Genomic DNA, 25417 nt, shown 5'->3' on the forward strand with positions numbered 1-25417 from the left:
AACTCCTCCCATCCCCCAATATAGCTGGCAAGGAGCCTTATAAACTATCAGTGTGAACGGAAGACCTACTTATTCACCCAGCCTTTTGGTTGAATGCTGCACTTTGCAAACAGGTGTTTTAACTACCTATGTGTTCTTTCCTGCTTTGTTGTTTATTGACAGCTGGACTGTATAACTCTATTGTGTTTTTTTATTGGCACTATATTCCTCTTCAGGATTATTTTGTATGAGATAAGTTGATAAAAGGAAACATAGTTAAGCACACAGGAGCTGAGAATGAAGAGCCATTTTGAGTTCAGGCACATCATGGATTGTAAATAGAATACAAGGCCAGCCCCCTACATGGCTTCACTGGCAAACCTGGTCATGCCTCAGCAAGATTTTTAATGTTTCTAAATGGCACGGTATCAAAAAGGAAAGATGGTAAGGTTTACATAGTACAGGCCCATACCTTAGCCTGAAACAAATGCCAACTGATGCACACATGTAAATTTTAAACATGAGGTCCTACACCTTTTCTTCTTTTAGAGGAAGAGTAGCAGGGGGAGCCCAGGCAGATTAGCAGGATATAAAAAATAAAATAAAAGTATTACACACAATTTGTTACCTGTACTTGCTGTGTCTTTGAAGAAAACGCAACATTAAATACAAAATATGAAGACGTACATTAAATTCCTCCCGAAACAACTTTCCATCATCAGCTGCTCTTATCCGTATTTCATGTTCCAGATGTTCCACTGGAATAGGAAAATACTTTTTTGGGCCAGAAGGAGACCTTCTGAGAAGCATCTGTTGTTCTGCTGGATAGAATGCCAACATAATATATATTATTACATATGGTATGAATAATGACACTGCAGTTCAAATGTTCATTTAGAATCCCCTGCTCACCAAAAGAAGAAGATGGGTGCTGGCTTTTAAAAAGATAATGTGTAAAAAGAGTCTAGTAATGCTAAGGAAGAATTTAATCTTCAACTCTCAGGTGTGTTCCTAAGATGATGATTTGGGAGGGGGTTGGGGTGGATGAAAGCTTCACCAATAGGAGCTGTGGTGGGTGGGGAGACTGGGAAATTGGGGACAGACAGTGGGTGGAATAGAAACACATCAAACTCAAGCAATGTGTACAATACTGTACTGTGCAAATTTGACTTGAAACACAGCGGGGGGGGGGGGATCTCACTACGTTTTTAGCCAGCATGCTCATAATTAACAGTGAATATCAATGGAGTATTTAGCTGAGAGGAGGGATGTACCTTTAATCCTCTTAAAATACAGAGCAAACCTTTACAATTCCAAAATGGAAACACTTACCATACTTTACACAAGTAAAAATAAATAAATCAAACAGTAAACACTAGGCATAAAAGCATACAAAGGGGAGCTGATGAAAACAAAAGCCTCACAATAACAGCGGGGAAAAGGATGAGACACTGTTGAAAGAGAAGTTTGTCAGTAGAAGCTGCTGGTTTGTTACTTTGTGGTTTTATTTTATAATTTTAATGTACCGTATTGTTCCATCTATAAGACGGAATTTTGGAGGACTCAGATTTAAGAAAATGGGGAAAGATGTATCCGTGTATAAGACACCCCCTAATTTTTGACATTTTAAAGGGGAAAAACCTAGTCTTATATACAGAAAAATATGGTAAATTGTACTTGTTTTAACTATGTTGTATCACCTGACTTCAGATCATTTGGTGCTGGGTGGGCTATAAGTTCTAAGAAGAAAGAAAGGAAAAAAATATCCCATAGCAGGAATATTAGTGCCAAAGCAAAAAAAAAAAAAGGGGGGGGGGTTCCTTTCTGGGATGGGAGGGACTGAAGGGAAGGGAATCACACATCTGAACAGTTTAGATGCTTCAGTTTAGTAATTCTGAACTCATAGCTGAATGAGCTCAATTTCACAATGAGCTCTTCTGAAGGGAAGCCCCACATCTAGAAACACCCACCAATATTTATTCTGCTGAATCTGACAAGCTGACTATTGTGTCATTCATTTTTAACGCTTTCAATATGTTGTAGTGGTTAGAGCATTGGAGTAGAACCTGGAAGACCAGGGGTCAAATCCCCACTCAGCCATGAAGCTCACTATGTAACCTCGGAGCCAGCCACCATCTCTCTCAGCCTAGCCTACATCACAGGTTTGGGGGAGGATAAATTGGGAAGGGGAGAACAACATATATCACATTGGGCTCACTGGAGGAAAGCAGGACTATGTGTTAAATAAATACGTACACAATAAAAGACATTTAATTCTCCAGACGACTGCCGTATATATTGGTTTTGTAAAAATACGCACAGCATTTGAAAAAATGAGCATTAATACAAGCTGTAATGAAGAAAAGGCATGAAACAATTTAGCTGTGATTCCTGCATGACAGGGGGTTGGACTATATGACCCTTGGGGTCCCTTCCAACAATTCTATGATTCCCCCTCTTTTTGTTTCCTTATTATATGTTTCTGCTATAGGTCTGCTATAACAGCTGGATGGTGTATTCTTGTGTAACACTTACTATGCCTATACAGTGGTACCTCGGTTTAAGAACAGTCCGGTTTAAGAACAATTTGGTTTACAAACTCCGCAAAACCGAAAATAGTGTCTTGGTTTGAGAACTTTACCTCAGTCTAAGAACGGAATCCGAACGGTGGAAGGGCATCAGTGGTGGGAGGCCTCATTAGGGAAAGCGCGCCTCGGTTTAAGAACAGTTTTGATTTAAGAACGACTTCCAGAACGGATTAAGTTCGTAAGCCGAGGTACCACTGTATTTCTATTAATGTATTTGTATTTATTTATACATAAAATCAGGTGCAGCTCAGTGGTCAGTAATGTAAATTGTGAGTCTAGCCAACCAGTTTAAGGATTAAACTCAGCTATAAACCAGCTGCGCCTGGGCATGCTCATAGCCCCTTGCCCATGAAATGGAAATTTACAATACAGGACTATTGAAAGAATGACGGGTTGAAGCCCGAGTTGCCCTCAGTATGCCTCTGAATGCAAGGCTGCTGGGAATAAAAAATGGGGGACATGCTGTTACATCCAGCTTGTGAACTTCCTATAGGCTTCTGCTTGACCCCCGTGAGCCCAGGATGCTGGACTAGATGGGCGTTTGGCCTGATTCTGAAAGGCTGTTCTTACGACCTTACGACAGAGGGCCTTCTTGGTAGTGGCACCTGCCCTGTGGAATGTGAAGGAAATAAGCAGCTATCTTATCTTTAAAAGACATCTGAAGGCAGCCCTGTTTAGGGAAGCTTTTAATATTTAATGCTGTATTGTTTTTAACACTCGATTGGAAGCTGCCCAGAGTGGCTGGGGAAACTCAGCCAGATGGGCGGGGTATAAATAATAAATTATTATTATTATTATTATTATTATTATTATTATTATTATTCACAAGAGAGACTGTAACCTAGTATAAACTCCCACTGGAAGAACGGGGAGGGGGTGAGGTGGGGGGGGAGCAGAGATTTTTGCCAGCTTCACCTTCTTCCTGCATTCCTCCAAGCAATCTCATGTGTTTCAAAGAGCCTGAAACCTTTGAGAGCAGATTCTCAGTGGGAACTGGCAGTTCCAGGGAAAAGGACAAAATAGTAACTTCCTCCTTCCACTCACAGGAGTGCCCTAGTTCTGCTCACCGAGTTTCTGGATCCAAGCCACTGAGAGTTAAACTACACAAATGTCACATGTGGCTGCCTCTTGCTTTTCATTCACAGGGGAAGGGGTATTATTGGGGACACAGCATACCTGGAGTAAGGCATGTTCCATCCTTCCTTAGCTACAATGGACTATAATCGCATATTTTATTTTATTTTATTTATTTATTTTTAAAAACTAAGCCTTGAAATTTTGTGAGCAAGGGGCACACTACGGGTGTTGGGGTGTTATATCTGGAAAGCAAAATACTTGCTTAACCAACCCGCTATAATTCCAGTTACAAACTGTAGTTTCACACCAAGAGAATGTTTCTCACAGCACAATCACAGCACAGCAACACAGAAGCAAGTCCTGTTAAGTTTGGTAGGACCTTGGTCACATTCACGCCATACACTGAAAACACATGACTTCCCCCAAATAATCTTGGGAGCTGCAGTTTGCTGAGGTCTCTGAAGTTCACATGATTCTTTGGGGAAAGCCAAGTGATTTAAAGGATGTGACCTTACTTCAGGTAAGTGTGTACAGGATTGCAGTCTTAAGTGCCCTGAACACTTGGAATGCAATATCTAATTGATAGGTATTAGCAACATCACACTGGTTTTGATCTAGGGCAGAGATAAAGATGCTTAAGAGCCACTACTTTTAAACAAAAGTATTATTCAATAGCTGCAACTTTCTGCAAGTCCAGTTCATGGCTCTGTTTCAAGGCTTTTTTAAATACATGAAATAAAAACATCCAGTTCACTCAGCTGGGTTGTACAGTGATTTCTGTCTCCTTCACAAATGAATAGGTATGATACACATGTTTTAAAACTACTGTTTCTCACATTCACAAAACATTCTTGTGTAATTATTTCTTTAAAATATTTATATACCCTTCTTCAAACCTAATTTTAGGACAAGGTATACTTAAGATCTCTCGGTTCTATACCTAACATTTATAATATGTAAAAAGTGGCCCAAGTCTAACTAGACTTTAAATATAAATATATTCAATTTCCAGTCTTTGTCTTGGATCCTACACCCTGTTATAGATAGAAACTTGTAAGCAGCATATTACTACAAAAGCGAAAGTTGCTTTAAAAAGTAAAGAAAGTTTTAAAATAAAAACAACAACTAACAGTAACAAACATTTCAGTAACCAAACATTTACATTCAGCATTATATTTACCACTTTAAAAAACCTAAGATTTTCAATATTAAGTAAATCAAATTTATATTTTACCTTGCTCTTCTAAGATTCCATTCGGTATTTTTTTATCACTTGAAGTCACCACTGCTTTTCTGTGTTTCCTGAACCTTAATAATTATAATAAGATAAATTTAGGGGGATAGTGCAGATCTGTTGTGAATAAATAAGTTACCTGTTTACGTATAATACTGCAGCTTGTCTCACAAACCATGTAATTCTGGAAAAACTCTTTCTAATCATCTTCCGTTTGTAAAAGCTTCAGATGGTGGAGAGAAACAGTGTGTGTAACATCCTCCGCTGCCCTCGCTAATGTGGGTGAGTGCAGCCAGCACAGCTGCACGCAACACACTTTCATTTCCTCATTAGATCACATGGAAACAAGACAGAACTAGTTCCAAGCTAAGCGTCTGATGTCTGCTTACCTGAAGAAATAGCCAGCTAAAAGGATCAGAATTATAAACACCAGAATCAGGATCAGCATTGAAGTCAACAGATGTGGCGGTGGACTGTTTTCTTTTGGAGGGCCTAGGAGTTTAAAAAGAGAAGTAAGAAGTGGGGAAACAACGAATTTCTTAATCTCTAACAGATAAAATCGCATACACACAGTTCCTACTTAACAAATTACTTAACACGAATTAGCCACATAGCATTTTGAGCAAGTTATAATCTCTTTTGAAGTTCTTGGCTAGAAATGAGAATCCTGACAGCAACAATTCCCTTGTCACTTCCAAAATAGTTTTGCCATACAGCTATTTGCTTCTTTGTTGTCAGACAACGCCATCAAACCATAAATGGCCTTCATGTACCCTTCTGAGCTTTGTGGAATATTTGACCACCAGGAACAGGTGGATGCCAACTGATTTTCATCCTAAACTTAAAAGGGCAGTAAGTTTTCCCCACTCACAAACCACCACCAGTTCTTACTTCCTCATCAACAATCTCTGCTAACGTGCTACACCATGGGTAGGCCAACTAAGGCCCGGGGCCCGGATCCAGCCCAATAGCCTTCTAAATCCGGCCCCCAGACGGTCCGGGAATCAGCGTGTTTTTACATGAGTAGAATGTGTGCTTTTATTTAAAATGCATCCCTGGGTTGTTTGTGGGGCCTGCCTGGTGTTTTTACATGGGTAGAATGTGTGCTTTTATTTAAAATGCATCTCTGGGTTGTTTGCGGGGCATAGGAATTTGTTTATTATTATTTTTTCAAAATATAGTCCGGCCCCCCACAAGGTCTGAGGGACAGTGGACCGACCCCCTGCTGAAAAAGTTTGCTGACCCCTGTGCTACACTGAATCTGGAACTTTGTGGTACCAGGAATTAAATACATATTTGTGGGAATGTACCATGGAATATGTCAGGGCTTTGCATCTGTTATCTCTTTGACAAGAGCTAGGTGAGAAATGGAAGAGGGAGAAGTTTAAAACAGTCACTTTCCCCCTTTCAGTGTTCCTGTCTTCTCGTTGTACTCAAACAGGGACACAAGTTTAAGTAAATTGGGGGTAGAGCCACCCCGAGATGAAAACTGTGGATTTAAACAATGCCACAGGTTTAAGCAAAGCAGGTATGGAGCGAAGCTGAACTTTTTTAAATTAAGAAAACCCAGACAAGTCAGTTTTAACAAGGAAAATAGCAGAGATGGGCACAACTCCAACCCTCTTTTAAATTGCCATTTCCTCACCCCTGCTCACTCTACTCAAACTTTTGCCATGGTTTTAAGCCATCACTTTTTCTTTTCAGTTTTCCTTCCACTGTGCTTTAGAAGAAGAAGAAGAGTTTGGATTTGATATCCCGCCTTTCACTCCCCTTCAGGAGTCTCAAAGCGGCTAACAATCTCCTTTCCCTTCCTCCCCCACAACAAACACTCTGTGAGGTGAGTGGGGCTGAGAGACTTCAAAGAAGTGTGACTGGCCCAAGGTCACCCAGCAGCTGCATGTGGAGGAGCGGAGACGCGAACCCGGTTACCCAGATTACGTGACTACCGCTCTTAACCACTACACCACACTGGCTCTCTCAAACCTCTGCTGTTTAAAACCAAATGCAAATGAAGAAGGGATAATATAAGGTGAAAAAATGTGTGTTGACATTAGGCATATAAAAATACTCGGAGTAATAATCTTAGAAAATACCAACATCATATTTCAGAGGGAGGAAGAAAGAAAAGATGGCCGATGAGATATGAGAGATAAAAAAGTGTATAGTCATAACATTTTTGTTTTTACAATAATACTGAGACGACAGGCATTCCTTATGTAGAAACAAAAGTATTATTGTCTGCTGAATCCTTAGGGCTTTTCAGACACAGAACCACCCTAAATATTTAGTTCCAGAAGCTTTAATTACAGATTTCTTCTATTTATAATGAAATACTTTTTCTATCCAATGCCATCCATTGCAACAAAACTAATAAATACCCATAGGACTAAGCATACTTCATTCTGCCTCATAACCTAGAGGAATCCAAACTAATTATTTTACTTTAATTGATAAGGTTCCCCCCTCTTTTCCCCACCCATTGTTTCCTTCTCACAGCTTCTGAACTTTAAATAGAGCAGCAGATCTCCTTACATGGAACACACGAGATTGTGCATGTGCAACAGACTTTTGCTGAACAACAACTCTCTTGCAAAGCACAACAGCGGTTCACAACATAAAAACACAGAATACATAATAAAAATTAGAACAAACCAATAAAACCCCTCCCCCAAATACGTTTAAAAAGACATAGCAAGTTAATCAGTCAAACGTCTGGTTAAAGGGAAACATTTTTGCCTGGTGCCTAAATATATGTAATGAAGACATCAGACGAACGTCCCTGGGGAAAGCATTCCAGAAACGGGGATCCGTCACTGAAAAGGCCTGCTCTTGTATCATCACCCTCTGGACCTCTCGGGGAGCAGGCACATGAGAAAGGCCTCAGATGATGGTTGTAGGGTCTGTGTTAATTCATATGGGGACAGGTGGTCCTTAATATCAGAACTTGGAGAAGCTTATCATAAGCTTGAGATCATTCATACTACTCTTTAGCAAAAGTGCAGATGACAAAGTTGTGTGCTCTGGATGGGATTTAGATTTAGATAATTTTATTGTCATTGTCCGTATATACACAGTATACACAACAACGAAAATCAAACACCCACCCAAAGACCGGGTTCACATATACATTTGCACGTATCTCCGAACTCTCATCTATTTAGACATAATCTATAAAACATACATAATCCAGAATATAGCATGACCTATTAAAAACATAACATAACCTAAAACCTATCTCATTCCTTCCACTCCCTACTTACTAAACCTTGCAACTGGCCCTGAGATCATTATTTAGTGCAATCAGAGCTCTTGGATAGAAACTATTCAGAAGGCGTGTGGTTCGTGTTTTCATTGTCCTATATCTTCTGCCCGAAGGCAATAGTTCAAAGAAGTTGTGAGCAGGGTGGGTGGGATCTCTCAGAATATTATGTGACTTCTTCAAGATGCGAGACGTGAAGATCTCATCCAGGGTTGGTAGTCGGAGCCCAATAACGTTCTGGGCAATTTTAATTGTTCGCTGTAAAGCTTTTTTATCCGTTTCAGAGCTGCTCCCATACCACGATAATATACTATAGGTTAGGACACTCTCGATGGTACTATGATAATAGGACAGGAGTAGGTGCTGGGATAGATTCAGTCCCCTGAGCATTCTCAGGAAATACAACCTCCCCTGCACCTTCCTCACAACCATATTAACATTTGCAGTCCATGAGAGGTCCTCCGAGATATAAATGCCCAGGTATTTAAAACTACCAACCCTCTCCACTTCCTCGCCATTTATGTGCAATGGTAACAATACACTTTTCTTTCTCCTAAAGTCAATTATGAGTTCTTTGGTTTTTTTGGTGTTAAGCATAAGATTATTTTCTTTACACCATTGAATTAACCCCTGTACTTCTTTCCTATAAGCAGTCTCATCGTTCTCACTGATGAGCCCCACCACTGTTGTATCATCCGCAAATTTGATGATTGTGTTGGACTTATACAGTGGGGTGCAAACAAATGTGTACAGAGAATAGAGAAAGGGACTTAGCACGCATCCCTGAGGGGCTCCTGTGCTTAATACTAGAGTAGAAGAATAGTAAGGTCCCATTCTCACTGTCTGCGGCCTATCAGTCAGGAAATTCCTTACCCAGAGACAGATCTTCTGATGTATACCCAAGTTGGTCATTTTAAGAAATAACCTGTCTGGCAGAATTGTATTGAAGGCAGAACTGTAGTCCACAAACAACAGCCTTGCGTAGGTTCCCTGTCGTTCTAGATGACTCAATACAGTATGGACGGCGATGGAAATAGCATCATCAGTAGATCTGTTTCTTCTGTATGCAAACTGGAACGGGTCTAAAGTGGATGGAAGACTAGCCTTAATATAATCTAGCACCAATCTCTCAAAACATTTCATAACAACAGATGTTAAGGCTATTGGTCTATAATCATTGAGAGATACCACCACTGACTGCTTGGGGACTGGCACTATAATCGATGTCTTCAGGCAGGTAGGGACATAACCCTGCAACAGGGATAGGTTGAAAATGTCCGTAAATACGCCGGCTAATTCTGCAGCACAGTCCCTAATAGCCCGTCCCATGATTCCATCCGGTCCAGCTGCCTTCCTGATGTTAATGCTCCGAAAGGCATGTTGTACGTCACAGGTCTGTAATAAAAGTGGTTGTCTATCAGTAGTAGTTTCTGATGATGTGCTGGTGGCCAATGCTGTAGTGACGATAGTTCCGGTTCCCTCCTCAAAGCGGCTAAAAAATTGATTCAGTTGATCAGCCAGGTGCGCACTGCTGCTAGCCAATTCGTTTTTAGTATTTTGCCCTGTAATTTGTCTCAAGCCTTGCCATACTCGACGAGGGTCGGAGCTCTCAAAATGTTTTTCGATCCTCCGGCAGTACATAGCTTTGGCGTTCCTAATACCCTTTTTCAATTTGGCTCTAGCTTCTCTATACTGCTGCGCATCACCAGAGTGAAAAGCAGCATTTCTTGCCTTTAACAGAAGATACACATCCCTGTTTAGCCAGGGCTTGTTGTTAGGGAACACCCGTATTTGTTTGGTGGTAGTGACAACATCAATGCAGCTTTTAACGTAAAACAGTACTGTTGAAGCATATGTGTCCACATTATTCTCCTCAAAAAGCGACCACTCGGTGCTCCGAAAGCAGTCTTGGAGTTGCTCAGATGCACCTACTGGCCACACTCGTATCTCTCTAGTTGATGGTCTAATTCTGCGTACGAGAGGTCTATATGATGGTATCATAAGTAAGGATATGTGGTCTGACTGCCCCAAATTGGGCAGGGGCTTGGTCTTGTATCCATGCATGATGTTACTATATACTCGGTCCAAGGTGTTTCCCCCCCTAGTGGGACAATCAACATACTGGTGGAACTTAGGGAGCACAGTCCTTAAATCGGCTCGGTTGAAATCACCAGCAACCACAAGTGCTCCATCCGGGTGGGCCCGCTGCTGTCTGCTAATAGCAGTCAGCAGGTGGCCCATAGCTGTAGTAGTGTTTGCATCGGGAGGTATATACACCGCTGTTATTATAACAACATTAAACTCACGTGGCAAGTAAAAAGGGCGGCACTTCACCACTAGGTACTCCAAGTCAGGAGAGCAATGCGTGTCCATTTGTTTAATGTCTGAGCTCCAGTTGTTGTTTATATAAACGCAAATTCCTCCTCCTCTGCTCTTCCCGGATTTGGCGGTTCTATCCGCTCTAATTACTGAGCGTCCTTCTAGCTGCAGAAGTCCCTGTGGAAAGGAGGGATCCAGCCACGTCTCTAAAAGGACCATAACACAACAGTCCCGGATACTTTTCTGCCGAGAGGTAATAAGTTCCAACTCCTCTACCTTGTTGGGTAAGGATCTCACATTTGATACAAGGAGACTTGGCAATGCAGGCTTGTGGGGGTTTTTACCTAGCCTCACTCGTAGTCCAGCCCTGCAACCCCTCTTCTGCTTGCGCCCTCTCCGTTTCCTTTTCTTTCTGGCAAGGAGAGCAAGGGGAGTATCCCAAGAATGTGCAAGATATGGAGGCTCTCTGATAAGCTCAGCTGGAATGTTGTAGGTTGAGACCTCCTGGTTGCAGCCTTCCCCTCTGCCGATACTTAAGAGCTCTTGACGACTATAAATTACTTGTGCCTGAGTATTCACAGTCCATAGCAGCAATAAGTTCACAGATAAAAATAAAACACAAATCACTGAATACCGGTCTTCGGAGTGCCGAGCCGCTGCAAGTGCTTGCGCCGCCATCTACCAGGCATCCCCCTTAAAGAGGCAGGTTGCAGTTTGGGCGTGCTCCTGGAACCATCACTGTATGTACCGTATTTTTCGCCCTATAGGGCACACCTAGGGGTTTTTTTTGGAGGGGAATAAAGAAAAATAATTTATTCCCCCCCCCCCAGGCATGGGGCTGGGGTGGGGGAAGCCCAAGCTTCCCCCGACCCCAGCCCCCAGAACAGGCTGCTATGTGCAAGCCTTGGGAGCCCGGCGGGAACTCCCGCGGGCTCCCAAGGCTTGCGGATAGCTTCCTGAAGCCTGCATTCACCCCATAGGACGCACACACATTTCCCCTTCATTTTTGTTTTTTGTTTTTTTTGCAAATTTTTTATTGGTTTTACAAAAAAATTTTAAACAATACAAACAAATAAAAAGACAAACAAACATGTATAATTTCATAACCTTTTTTTCATATCCCTTACTTCATTTTTGGAGGGGAAAAAGTGCGTCCTATAGGGCGAAAAATACGGTAAATAACAATAATAAAACTAATAATTATTATGGTAGAAATGCCTCATGAAATGAGTGCAATTATGTGGTTACTTTCCATGCCACTGAGACAACACACTGCTGGCATGGAAGAAACTAGGCTGTCGCACCCATTCCACATGGTTCTACTTACAAATGACACTGAATTACTTATGCACTTATGGACCACGGGTGCTACAAGCTGCACACTGCAGGTGAAAACTATTGTATGCATATAAAAGTTTGCAAAACTCCAGGAGATATACTCTTACAGCTCAGGTGTAGTGTGTGTGAACATAAAAGCACACACACAATAAAATACATCTCTTAAGTGAGTGAATTTTCACTACTATGAACTATTATGAATTTTTTACTTTGAAAATATGTGTTTTTGGAATGATGGACATCAGAATCAATGTCTTGTAAGGTCACCCATATTTTCCATAAAATTTATTTTCCTGTGTTCAAATAGCCATCCAGTGAAGCCAAGCAAGAAGGGCAACAGGGACCACCTTACCAACACTGGCAGTGCGACTGTAACATATAATAGGTAGATACTGAAGGTGACTCCTAGCTCTGTACTGAATCCAAACAGTGATACTTCATCATCATCATCACCCTGTGTTATCACAACAACTTTCACTTTGTTATGGATGTTCTTTGCAGCGTGTCATGTGTGTAACAGAACATGCACATCTAATTTTTCAGGCGATGTTGTTGTTTTCTCTTGAAGCTATTACTAAAACTTTGTATGTTCACAATATTTGCTTTCCTGTTTTGAGCTTCATAATTTGAAAAGGGAAAAAATGGAAGGAATGTTCCTGCTTAGGGATCCATCCATCCACCCACCCATCCACCACACCCTTCTCCAGCATACAACTCTGTAAATTGTCAGAGGATCATGGAGGGCATTCTACTCTACACAACCAGTTTTCTGTTTCCTATCTTTCAACATTCTGCAGCTACTAAGAATGCACAGTTCACCCTGGGCTGGTTTGTCTTTTTTAACAGGGGTAGTGTATACTTCTGCAAACCCTGAAAATGATACTGTAATATTTAATGGATCCCTTTTTGGTGTTGGTGGGGTAAAGAGAAGAACATTTTTCATAAAGTATTTGGAACACGTAACTTTTTGTCCTTATGAACTTACAGATGGCATTGAATTAAAACATTTGGGCAGGACCTTCCAGTTATTATCTAGTTGCAGTCTTGTAACATCCCTGAAAAGGTTAGTCAGTACTGTATTATCCATTTACAATGGATGGGAGGACTGAGGCTGAGAGCAGCTTGCCTAAAGCCACCTACTAAGTTCATGGCTGAGAAAAGATTCAAACCAGGAACTTCATGATTTGCAACCTAGTCTCTTAGATACACCACTGGAAATAATATGCACAAGAGCAGAATTTTCAAAAATCCACACTGGGGAAAGCTACTTAGTGATTTTCTGATTTCCATATGCATACAAACTTGTAATACTCTTATGAAAGTGAATTATCTTTGCACTTTAAATGCACAGAAGCATATAAATGCAACCTGAATAATAATAATTTAACAATTCTTATAATAAATATACTCAGCAGTTATACTAAAAGCAAACACAAGCAATGAACTACAGATCTATTTGCTGCAGTCCTTTTCATTGCAACAAATAGTCAACCGCAGCAGTACAGGCCTAAAATAGAGTATGGCAATTTGTTAAACATGTGACACTCGGTGGGCTATGTGGTTTGAAAGGTTTGGAGAGCTGTAGCAACAGTAATTTAGGGTCCACGTTATGAGAAGCTTCAGTTATCGTCTGGATAATCAGATCCAGCCAATCTTTGTAAATAACCTCCCTGTTCAATATGCAAATATTGCCTCTTATTAGATGGCACTCACCCTCTTCCTACTTGAAATGCATTAAATAAAACAGAGGTCCGGCCCCCCGTCTTAAAAAAGATCTTCTCCCTGTATAAAATTTTATAAACAGGAAAAGCTTCAGAAGAAGATGAATGACCAGGAAGGAGCATGGCATCCATTACCCCCTCCCTGAGAGCCTGCACATTCATCCTTAACCATGGTTTGGGCTTGGTGTAATATGCAAACCAGGCCACTGTCAAAGAGCTGTGAGTAAGGGAAAAGATCCTGTGGCCAAGGAATCTGTAAGCCTAGGAATGTCTCTTCTATTTTTTTTAAAAAAAATTTTTATTGGTTTTACAAATTTTTTAAAAACAATACAAACATATAAAAAGACATACAAACATGTATAGTTTCGTACCCTTTTTTTCATAAACCTTGTTTCTCGGACTCCCCCATACCTCCCCTTTCTGTATCCCAATGTCCAAAGTTTTTCAGCAAGTTCTAAATAGTTCTGTCAAGCCTCTGTCCTCTTAATCTTTCCTTTAATCTAATCTTATATCGCTGTAACCCTTTCTTTCTCAAAACCTCGACATTCTAACATTCATCCAGTTTATAGTAGTCCTTAAGATAAATTTTAAACTTCTTCCATTCTTCTTCCGCCGTCTCCTTTCCCTGATCGCGGATTCTGCCAGTCATCTCAGCTAATGTCATATAGTCCATCACTTTCATCTGCCATTCTTCCAGGGTGGGTAGATATTGTGTCTTCCAATACTTTGCGATAAGTATTCTTGCTGCTGTTGTAGCATACATAAAGAAAGTTCTATCTTTCTTTGACACCAATTGGCCGACTATGCCCAAGAGAAAGGCCTCTGGTTTCTTAAGGAAAGTACATTTAAGTACCTTTTTCATTTCATTATATATCATTTCCCAGAAAGCCTTAATCTTCGGGCATGTCCACCAAAGGTGATAGAAAGTACCTTCAGTTTCTTTACACTTCCAACACTTATTATCAGGCAAATGGTAAATTTTTGCTAGCTTGACTGGGGTCATGTACCACCTGTAAATCATTTTCATAATATTTTCCTTTAAGGCATTACATGCCGTGAATTTTATACCGGTGTTCCACAACCATTCCCAGTCAGCAAACATAATGTTATGGCCAATATCCTGTGCCCACTTAATCATAGCCGATTTGACTGTTTCATCTTGTGTATTCCATTTCAGCAGCAAATTGTACATTCTTGACAAATTCTTGGTATTGGGTTCTAACAGTTCAGTCTCTAATTTTGATTTTTCCACCTGGAAGCCAATTTTTCTATCTTGTTTGTAAACCTCCATTATTTGATAATAATGGAGCCAATCTTGTACTTTTGGTTTCAATTTCTCATGACTCTGTAATTTCAATTTATCTCCATCTTGTTCCAAAATTTCCCAATACTTTGGCCATCCGGCCTCCATATTGAGTTTCTTCACTGCCTTAGCCTCCAAAGGTGACAGCCATCTAGGGGTTTTATTTTCCAACAAGTCTTTATATCTTATCCATACATTAAACAACGCTTTTCTGACAATGTGATTCTTAAAGGCCCTATGCACTTTGATTTTATCATACCATAGATATGCATGCCAACCAAATGTATTATTGAAACCTTCTAAATCCAAGATATCTGTGTTCTCGAGGAGCATCCACTCTTTCAGCCAGCAAAACGCTGCTGCTTCATAGTACAGTTTTAAGTCCGGCAGGGCAAACCCCCCTCTTTCTTTTGCATCTGTAAGTACTTTAAATTTTATTCTGGGCTTTTTGCCCTGCCAGACAAATTTCGCAATATCTTTCTGCCACCTCTTGAAACAGTCCATCTTGTCAAGAATCTGCAAAGTTTGAAACAAAAACAACATTCTAGGCAATACATTCATCTTAATCACTGCAATTCGGCCTAACATTGACAATTTCAAATTTGACCATATTTCTAGGTCTTTTTTAATTTCTGACCAACATTTTTCATAGTTGTCCTTATACAAGTTCAAATTTTTAGATGTCAAATAAACCCCTAGGTATTTCACCGTCTTAACCACTGTCAAACCTGTCTCTTCTTGAAATTTCTCCTTCTCCGTATCTGTTAAGTTTTTTTCTAATACTTTAGTTTTTTGTTTGTTCAGTTTAAATCCGGCTACCTGACCAAATTGTTGGATTATCTCCAACAGCCTTTTCGTACTAGTGTCTGGCTCTTGTAGAGTCAATACTAGGTCATCTGCAAAGGCCTTTAACTTGTAATGTTTAACCCCGACCTGTACACCTTTAACCTGCTGGTCATTTCTAATCATATTCAGCAACACCTCCAGAACAGAAATGAAAAGCAATGGGGAAATTGGGCACCTCTGTCGTGTTCCTTTTTCTATCTTAAGTTCCTCCGTTATCACATTATTTACAATCAGCTTAGCTTTTTGTTCAGAATATATCGCACCCATACCATTCTCAAAACCTTGGCCTACCCCCATCCCATGAAGATTCTTTTTCATAAAGCTCCAAGAAATATTGTCAAAGGCTTTCTCCGCGTCCACAAAAATCAACACTGCTTTGGTGTTTATATTCACCTCTAGCCGTTCCAAAATGTCTATTATATTCCTTACATTGTCTGATAAATGCCTCTTTGGGAGAAAGCCTGCTTGGTCCCTATGAATCTTCTCCATCAACACTCTTTTAAATCTTTTCGCCAAAATGTCTGCAAAGATTTTGTAATCCACATTAAGTAATGATATTGGGCGGTAGTTCTTAAGTTGAGTCTTTTCAGTCTCTGTCTTTGGTATGAGTGAAATATACGCTTCTTTCCACGATTCTGGTGCCTTTTTTCCCTCTAAGATCTCGTTGCAGACTTCCTTTAACGGTTGAACCAACCACTCCTTCAAAGATTTGTAATATCTGGAAGTCAGTCCATCTGGCCCTGGAGATTTGCCCAATTGCATGTCCTGAATGGCACCCTCTATCTCTTGTTCTGTTATTCTCTGGTTTAAATCCACCTTGCTTTGATGAGAGATTTTTTGTAATCCATGTTTATTAAGGAATTTATCTATGTCCTCTTCATTTTGTGGTCCTTGAGAATAAAGTTTTTTAAAGTAGCTCAGAAAACAGTTTCTAATCTCATTGGGTTTAGATATGTTCTTTCCATCCACTTCTAGGCTTGTAACTGTATTTAGTTTCTGCCTTTTCTTCAATTGCCATGCCAGAAGTTTGCCACATTTGTCTGCCGATTCGAATGTCTTTTGTTTCATTTGCTTTAACTTCCACTCAATCTCTTGATTCATCAATTCCATATATTGTGTCTGGTATAGCTTAATCTCTCTCAAAATCTCCTGGGACTTTGGTTTTGATCTTAATTTTTTCTCTCCTTTTATCTTTTCCAGGATCTTTTCCTTCTTCTCATTCTGCTTTCTCTTTTTTATTGAGTTTTGTTGAATCAAAAAACCTCGCATCACAGCTTTACTTGCATCCCAGATCACTCTTTTTTCCACATCGGCCTTTAGATTTATTTCAAAATAGTCCTTTAGAGTTTTTTGGGCCTTCATGTGGATCTCCTTGTCTCTAAACAGGGTGTCATTCATCCTCCATCTAAATTGACCAGTTGTTGTAAGTTTCATTTCCATCTTTACGGCGTTATGGTCGGAGCAAGTTTTTGGACAGATTTCTATCTTCTTAATCTTTGGAGCCATCCCACTAGTGATCCAGTTTTGATCAATTCTGGTCCAGGTCATCATTGCTTGAGAAAAGAATGTTCCTTCTCTCTCAAGAGGGTTCCTCGTTCTCCATATATCTATTAAGTCCATGTTCTCGGTCATTTCAAAGAAGGTCTTCGGAAGTCTCCCTTCCTTTGAAATTGTCAGTCTTTGTGCTTTGTCCATATTTGTAGAAACCACACCATTCATGTCTCCCATAATTATCACATTATAATCCAAATAGTCCATCAAAGTTTCATGGAGCTTCTTGAAGAATTCCGCCTTGCCTTCATTTGGTGCATAAACTCCAACTATTAGAAATTTTTCTCCTTGCACTTGTATTTCAACTGCCAAATATCTTCCTTGTTCATCTTTAAACATCATTTTTGGAACCCATTTCTCTTTTACATAAATCACAACTCCTCTTTTCTTAACTTTGTCCGATGAAATGAATTCTTGTCCTAATCTTTTATTTATGAGTAGTTTCCTGTGTGCTCTGGTTACATGGGTTTCTTAGAATCATAGAATCATAGAATCATAGAATCATAGAATCATAGAATCATAGAGTTGGAAGAGACCACAAGGGCCATCGAGTCCAACCCCCTGCCAAGCAGGAAACACCATCAGAGCACTCCTGACATATGGTTGTCAAGCCTCTGCTTAAAGACCTCCAAAGTAGGAGACTCCACCACACTCCTTGGCAGCAAATTCCACTGTCGAACAGCTCTTACTGTCAGGAAGTTCTTCCTAATGTTTAGGTGGAATCTTCTTTCTTGTAGTTTGGATCCATTGCTCCGTGTCCGCTTCTCTGGAGCAGCAGAAAACAACCTTTCTCCCTCCTCTATGTGACATCCTTTTATATATTTGAACATGGCTATCATATCACCCCTTAACCTCCTCTTCTCCAGGCTAAACATGCCCAGCTCCCTTAGCCGTTCCTCATAAGGCATCGTTTCCAGGCCTTTGACCATTTTGGTTGCCCTCCTCTGCACACGTTCCAGTTTGTCAGTGTCCTTCTTGAACTGTGGTGCCCAGAACTGGACACAGTACTCCAGGTGAGGTCTGACCAGAGCAGAATACAGTGGCACTATTACTTCCCTTGATCTAGATGCTATACTCCTATTGATGAGGCCCAGAATTGCATTGGCTTTTTTAGCTGCCGCGTCACACTGTTGGCTCATGTCAAGTTTGTGGTCAACCAAGACTCCTAGATCCTTTTCACATGTACTGCTCTCAAGCCAGGTGTCCCCCATCTTGTATTTGTGCCTCTCATTTTTTTTGCCCAAGTGCAATACTTTACATTTCTCCCTGTTAAAATTCATCTTGTTTGTTTTTGCCCAGTTCTCTAATCTGTCAAGGTCGTTTTGAAGTGTGATCCTGTCCTCTGGGGTGTTAGCCACCCCTCCCAGTTTGGTGTCATCTGCAAATTTGATCAGGATGCCCTTGAGTCCATCATCCAAGTCGTTGATAAAGATGTTGAATAAGACCGGGCCCAAGACAGAACCCTGTGGCACCCCACTAGTCACTCTTCTCCAGGATGAAGAGGAACCATTGATGAGAACCCTTTGGGTTCGGTCAGTCAGCCAGTTACAAATCCACTGAGTGGTAGCATAGTCAAGACCACATTTTACCAGCTTCTTTACAAGAATATCATGGGGCACCTTGTCGAATGCCTTGCTGAAATCAAGGTAGGCTACATCCACTGCGTTCCCTTCATCTACCAGGCTTGTAATTCTGTCAAAAAACGAGATCAGGTTAGTCTGACATGACTTATTTTTCAGAAATCCATGCTGACTATTGGTGATCACAGCATTCCTTTCTAGGTGCTCACAGACTGTTTGCTTAATGATCTGCTCCAGAATCTTCCCTGGTATTGATGTCAGACTGACTGGGCGATAATTATTTGGGTCCTCTCTTTTCCCCTTTTTGAAAATAGGGACAACATTTGCCCTCCTCCAGTCTGCCGGGACTTCGCCTGTTCTCCAGGAATTCTCAAAGATGACTGCCAGTGGTTCTGAGATCACATCTGCCAGTTCTTTTAATACTCTTGGATGCAGTTCATCTGGCCCTGGAGACTTGAATACATCTAAACTAGCCAAGTATTCTTGTACTATCTCCTTAGTTATTCTGGGCTGTGTTTCCTTTGCTGAATCATTTGCTCCAAATTCTTCAGGTCGGGCATTGTTTTCTTTATCGGAGAAGACTGAGGCAAAGAAGGCATTGAGGAGTTCAGCCCTTTCTGTGTCCCCTGTTTGCATTTCACCATTTTCTCCTCTGAGTGACCCCACTGTTCTTGTAGACATATCAAATCCAATTGTTCTCTTTTCAAAATATGAAAAACTTGACGTCTCTTCAAAGGCATATTGAGCCCATTACAATTCCAACTAAGGAATTGCAGGGCCATCTTGTTACTTTTCCGTTGTTCCTCCAACTGCTCCCAGTTGTTGCTCTTCCTCTGATGGTGGTGGATTAAGTCCAAACGATAAGTTCAAAATATCTAGTGCTCTCCTTTGTTCTGCGATTGGGTCCACAGTTCCCTTCTGTAGGTCCTCTTGGTTTCTTTCCAGGAACCTCTCTTTGTCTTGTGTTGTCTTTATTTTCACCTTATTTCCCTTGTAGTCAAAGGACAGTCCTTGTGGGAACTCCCACCTGAAAGGAATGATGTTCTTCTTCAGCAGGTAGACCAGATCCTTATAGAAGGTTCTCAACTCCAAGATATATTTAGGGATGTCTTTAAAAATCTGTATAGATGAATTTTCAATTTGCAAGGCCTTTTGGTAGTGTAATTTTAATATTTTATCTCTTTCTTCCTTAGATCTAAGGGTAATCAGGCAATCCCTCGGGGTCTTTCTGTTCAGTCTTCTGCCCAGTCTAAATGCTGTTATTATCTTAAATTCTTCCTCCTCCAAGTCTTCCCAGAAATCAGCAAACTCTTGTGTTAAATACTCCACGAGGTTGTCTCCTTCGCTCTCGGGAATCAATCTCAGTTTCAGATTTCTTTCCTTTCTCTGTAATTCCCACAAAGCCAAAGTTGCATCATGTTCATGAACCTTTTTAGCAATCGGTTCTAAGTTCTCTTGTGTCTCTCCAGCAATAGTTCTAGCTTCCTCTGGAATCTTACGTGTTGCAGAGTTTTCTTGAATCAGCCTGTTTATAGATTCTGTGTTCAAGTCCAGTCTTGCTGTTAGTTCTGTTAATTTCTGTGTATTTTCTGTACTCTGCTTTGTCAAGGTCTCCAAAGATTGATTTATCTTGAGTAACGCTTGTGTCACTGACTCCATGGAGGCAGCTGTCACTTTTTCTTGTCCTTATGTTCCTGTAGGAGTTACGCCTGTAATTGAGCCTCTTTTCTTTTGTTGCTGTTGCTGGTGTTGTTGCTGCTTAGCTTTGGCTCTGGTGGTTATCTCTTCTGCTGGGCCACTCATGTCCCAAGGACGTTCCCACGAAAACAGTCCCCTGATGGAAAATTCCACTGTCCTAGACTGTTACAACCGTTACTTAAGCCCTCTAGGGGGAGCAAAGCAAAATGTCCGAGTACGGAGACAAAGAAGTTAAAGACAAGTATATCAGGAGGCTTGTAAATATATGTTACAGCACTTTTTCCAGTGGATACTATTTCAGCATACTCCAATATACTGTAGCAACAAGGTCTAAAAACTTTGTAGCAAAGGAAACTTCAACCATGTAACTTTCCCAAGAATTTAAAGACAGTTCAGTGCTCTATTGTCTTGTTTGGCAGTCTGTTTCAGGGTATTAAGGCAGCAGAAGATTTTTCCCTTTTAGATAAGTAATGCAGTTCTTATTGTCCCTTTTTCCTTCCCTCTGTCCTGCTTGCTAGAGGGGAGATCTAAGTCCAATGTCAGGTTAAATAGTCAAGGAATGTTTCATACGGATGCAGCTTTAAATTTCCGTTGCTTTAGCTGTCATGCAGTCGGGGGAAGGCAGACTTCCTTAATTTTTACCTTCCCCGTTTTCAGCCAAATTTTCAATTTTAAAAGGTTCCAAATTAGCGTTCAGTCTTACTCACAGGTTTTTCAGTCCCAGATTTACAGGAAGGAATCGGCGCTCTCCGTCAATGGCGACGCGGCTTCACTCTGCAGGCTGGGTAACGACTCTCAGCACCGCGCTCTCCCGATGCCGTTCCAGAGCCTTTAAAAAGGCTCTTTCTGCAGTAAGGGGGGGCGCTTCTGGTGCCCGCCGAGTCTCCTTGTTCACAGGCTTCAGCGCCTGTGATTTTAGGGGTCCCCCGCTTGCCGTAGCGGGTCAGACCCGAACTCGCAGAGCAGTCCTCCTCCGAAGCTCGGAAAGAGGACCGCCATTAACGCTGGCGCCGACCGGAATTAAAAAAAAAATAAAAAAAATAAAAAAAGGAATGTCTCTTCTAAGCATCCTTGCCCTCTAACCCCTAGATTATGGAATATTGCTTTGCATCCGCAACCATGACACCAGTCTCAACCATCACTGCAGACCTTTATGCATGCCTAGCCAACAACAATAATAAATAATAAAAGGGGACAAAGAAAGTCCACGTTCTATAACGCTTCATACATATTGTTGCTTGATATAAAAGAGAAAGGTCTGTTAGCACATGGGCTCTTCTCCACCTGGCCTGGGCAAGACTCAATGTGCATGCATACACCACCTCTGCTAGACAGGCAGCTAAATGCTTAATTTCATAGTAATACAAGCTATGACATTACTGAATGTACAATTCTGGTTTTGAAAGAATGAGCTTTCAAAATGTTTCCACAGACCCTGAAGCAGCTGTCACTGGGATTGTGTTGATAGCCATCTTAGCATTGCTGTGCCATAGGATTTCTGCTTTCAGGCCCTACAGCAAAAATCCTGAGGGTTGTCAAATGAGGAGGGTGGGGTGGGGGGAACTGGCAGAAAGCATGGCAGTTTCCAAGGCATGACTTTGTTGTTTTCCAGGTTCTGCACAGGATGGTTTTAGGTGCTTGATTCTTATTGCTCCAACCAGGGGGTAAATTCCAGCAGGTACTCTCTAACCCAGGATGTGAAATTTTGCAAGAAGGAATATGTTCAAAATCTAGTACATTAAAGCAAATACATTTCCCCACTTCTGAGCAGGCTTTGTGGCAATAAGGTAGCATTCATCAAAGCTGATAACTGCCTGGGTGGATTAGGCTAAGCTCTTCTTTCTAGTTCCTGTTTCAACAACAGAGAGTCATATGCCTCTGGAAGCTGACAAACAAGGCATGAAGGCAAAGCCACCCATTTATGGCATTATGAGGAAAGGGGGAAGTTCTATATTGATGCTCTTATTTTTAGAAACCTCTATTGTATCACCCCACCCCCAGCAATCTTTATTTTCCTCTATGACACCATTATACACGTTTGTGGCCTGTGTGTCTCTTAATACTAACATTTAGTACTGTCTGCTGTTTGCCGTTTTTGCAAATAAGGTAAGGTATTTTTGTTTAACACCCCGCCATCCCACACACAACCGATGTATCGCCAAAAACAACTTACACGTGCCTCACCTTGGCTGCATACACAACAAGCATTTGAAGCACATTTAGACAACGTGACTCCCCCCAAGGAATCTTGGGAAACTGTAGTTCACCATTCACAGAGCTACAGTTCCCAGCACCTTTAGCAAACTACAATTCCCTGGATTCTGTGAGGGAAGTTATGTTCTTTAAATGTATGGTGTATGAGCATTCTCTATTAGAACAACTGCTACACTGTTTATTTAAGCTACTGTAGAACAGGTGACATACCTGCTTCCCCTGGGCATTTATGTGGCTTTTGTCCAAAGTCCCTAGAACAGTCGGCATTCTTGCTGAGCAAAAAAATGCTTCAAGTAACTCATTAAGAATTGCATTCAACAATACTCAGCATGCAAGGATCCCAAAGGGGACATGGAGGTAAAGGAACTTAAGGAGAGAAGAAACAGGAGAAGGAAATGTGCCACATTATTGCTGCTGAGAAGAGAGGTAGGTAAAGGTAAAGGACCCCTGGATGGTTAAGTCCAGTCAAAGGTGACTTTGGGTTGCAGTGCTCATCTTGCTTTTCAGGCCAAGGGAGCCAGGGTTGGTCCACAGACAGCTTTCTAGGGTCATGTGGCCAGCATGACTGAACCACTATTGGCGCACAGAGGTTTGTTATGAGAGCCAGAACACACGGAAACACCATTTACCTTCCCACTGCACCGGTACCTATTTATCTACTCACACTGGTATGCTTTCAAACTGCTAGGCTGGCAGAAGCTGAGACAGAGCAACAGGAGCTCACCCCGTCGCAGGGATTCAAACTGCCAACCTTCCTATTAGCAAGCCCAAGAGGCTTTACCTGCTAAGATAACTGCCTGAGAACACACACACACACACACACACACACACGGAACGGGAGGGGGGAGAGAGAGAATATGTAATATGACTGGGGGCTAAGCAGGCCAAGTTGCTCCTTGCTTTTTCGGGGGGGGGGACCCTCACCGGTCAAGCACAATTTGCTTCCCTTGCCCCACAGCCACACTCAGCGCTGGTATGTTGAAAAGCAATATATCACGAGGTGAGAACTCCACATCAACTTTCTATTAGCAGGCCACTTCTTCCAGAGGAGAGGATTCTGTGGTGTTGCTGACTTACTTCCATCAGTCCTAGTCAGCATGGTCTGTGGACAGGGATAGTGGGAGCTGCTATTCAGCAATATCTGGGGGGCCACAGGTTCCCCTTCCCATAGCTGTTCTTTCAGTGCTTTCTGGATGTTCCTCCCCTCCCCCCCAATCTTCCTAGGGGATATTTTTTTCAACACTTTGTAAGGATAGTAGCTACAAACTTGTTTGCACGAATAAATTTGAAATACTTTTGCTACCTTCTATTTTTTTCTTATTCAGAGAATATTAAAGTTAGAATCATCATAGAACTGTAGTTGGAAGGGACCACGAAGGCCACTTAGTCCAACCCCCTGCAATGAAGGAATATTTTGCCCAATGTAGAACTTGAACCCACAACCCTCTACTGACTGAGCTATTTAAGTGTACAGTCATACCTCGGGATGAATACGCTTCAGCTTAAATATTTTCGGGTTGCGCTCCGCGGTGACCTGGAAGTAACGGAGTGCCACTCGCACATGTGCAGACGCTCTAAATGACGTCACGCGCATGCACAGAAGCGGCAAAACGCAACCCGCGCAGACGTGCAAACGTGCTGTTGCATCTTACGTTCGCTTCAGGATGCGAATGGTGCTCCAGAATGGATCCCGTTCACATCCAGAGATACCACTGTATGGGGTAACCAGGAAAGGATGCAATCTAGCAAAATCTATCAGTGTCCAAACTCTGCTTAATTTTAATAATAATAATAATTTTTTATTTATATCCCACCCTCCCTGGTCAAAGCTGGGTTCAGAGCGGCTAACATCATACAAGTAAGACAATGCATAAAAACAAGCAATCAATAAATTAAGATACATCCCAGAATTAATTCAAACAAATTAAAATTAAAACTGGACAAGTGGCAATCTTCAGGTTAATTTTAGCCATTAATTAATTTTATTTCACAGGGCCTCTGTGGCCAACCTTGTTTAGATTTTACCTAGGGTAACTCATCTGTAACCTGTATCAACTGGGTGGTTCAGGTCTATGCTACTGGCCTAGCCCACATCATCACATTTATTCTTCTCTATCAAGAGAATGCCCCATGTGGAAGCAGCTTCTACACTTTGGTGAAAGAGGATAGACCATGCAAGCAAAGGTAAACTCAACAAATCACCCAACCAGTGGCATTATCATGCTTTAGCATCTTCATCAGTAAACGACAGCGATTTTCCAGTTTGTTTGTTATAATTCTTTCTCATCCTGAAACTACAATCCACTTCCATAGCTATAAACAAGCCAAACTGATCAGAAAGGGAAATGGATGCATTCTTCTGGGAAACTGAACATTATACATTAAGGTCTGATGGCAACTTTGGCAACAGATAACAAAGTTTAAAAACAAAACTAGGGGTATGTTGTTCTGAACTGCCGGCCCAAAGGAGAACTTGTGGGAACGGTTGGGTGCAGGGATACAACAGAAGGATTTCAAAAAACTAGAGTGATCAGTTCTAGTGCTTTATTAAAGAAAGGTGTAGAAAATATAATGAAAATGATGGTATATAACACCAGTAAAACTAGCCAAGTTGTACAAAACAAACAACAAATGTTGGAAATGTAAAGAAAAAGAAGGCACGTTTTACCATATGTGGTGGGAATGTAAAAAAGTAAAAGACTTCTGGGAA

The 25417-nt window shown here is 41.2% G+C and overlaps 1 protein-coding gene across 1 annotated transcript in view; it reads right to left on the reverse strand.

Moving 5' to 3' along the window:
* The window catches only part of LOC308578096 (receptor-type tyrosine-protein phosphatase epsilon-like), a gene marked incomplete at its 3' end in the record, with an annotated part of 51229 nt that overhangs the window by 13909 nt on the left and 11903 nt on the right, over positions 1–25417 (reverse strand). The window contains exons 3-5 of the mRNA XM_081178370.1: positions 5268–5370; positions 4879–4952; positions 667–800 (exon numbers count right to left, since the gene is read on the reverse strand). Of these exons, the coding sequence (XP_081034496.1) occupies positions 667–800; positions 4879–4952; positions 5268–5370 (311 nt within the window). The remainder of the gene's footprint in view (positions 1–666; positions 801–4878; positions 4953–5267; positions 5371–25417) is intronic.

The sequence above is a fragment of the Podarcis bocagei genome (genome assembly GCF_964188305.1).
Source record: "Podarcis bocagei genome assembly, chromosome: W".
Lineage (NCBI taxonomy): Eukaryota > Metazoa > Chordata > Lepidosauria > Squamata > Lacertidae > Podarcis > Podarcis bocagei.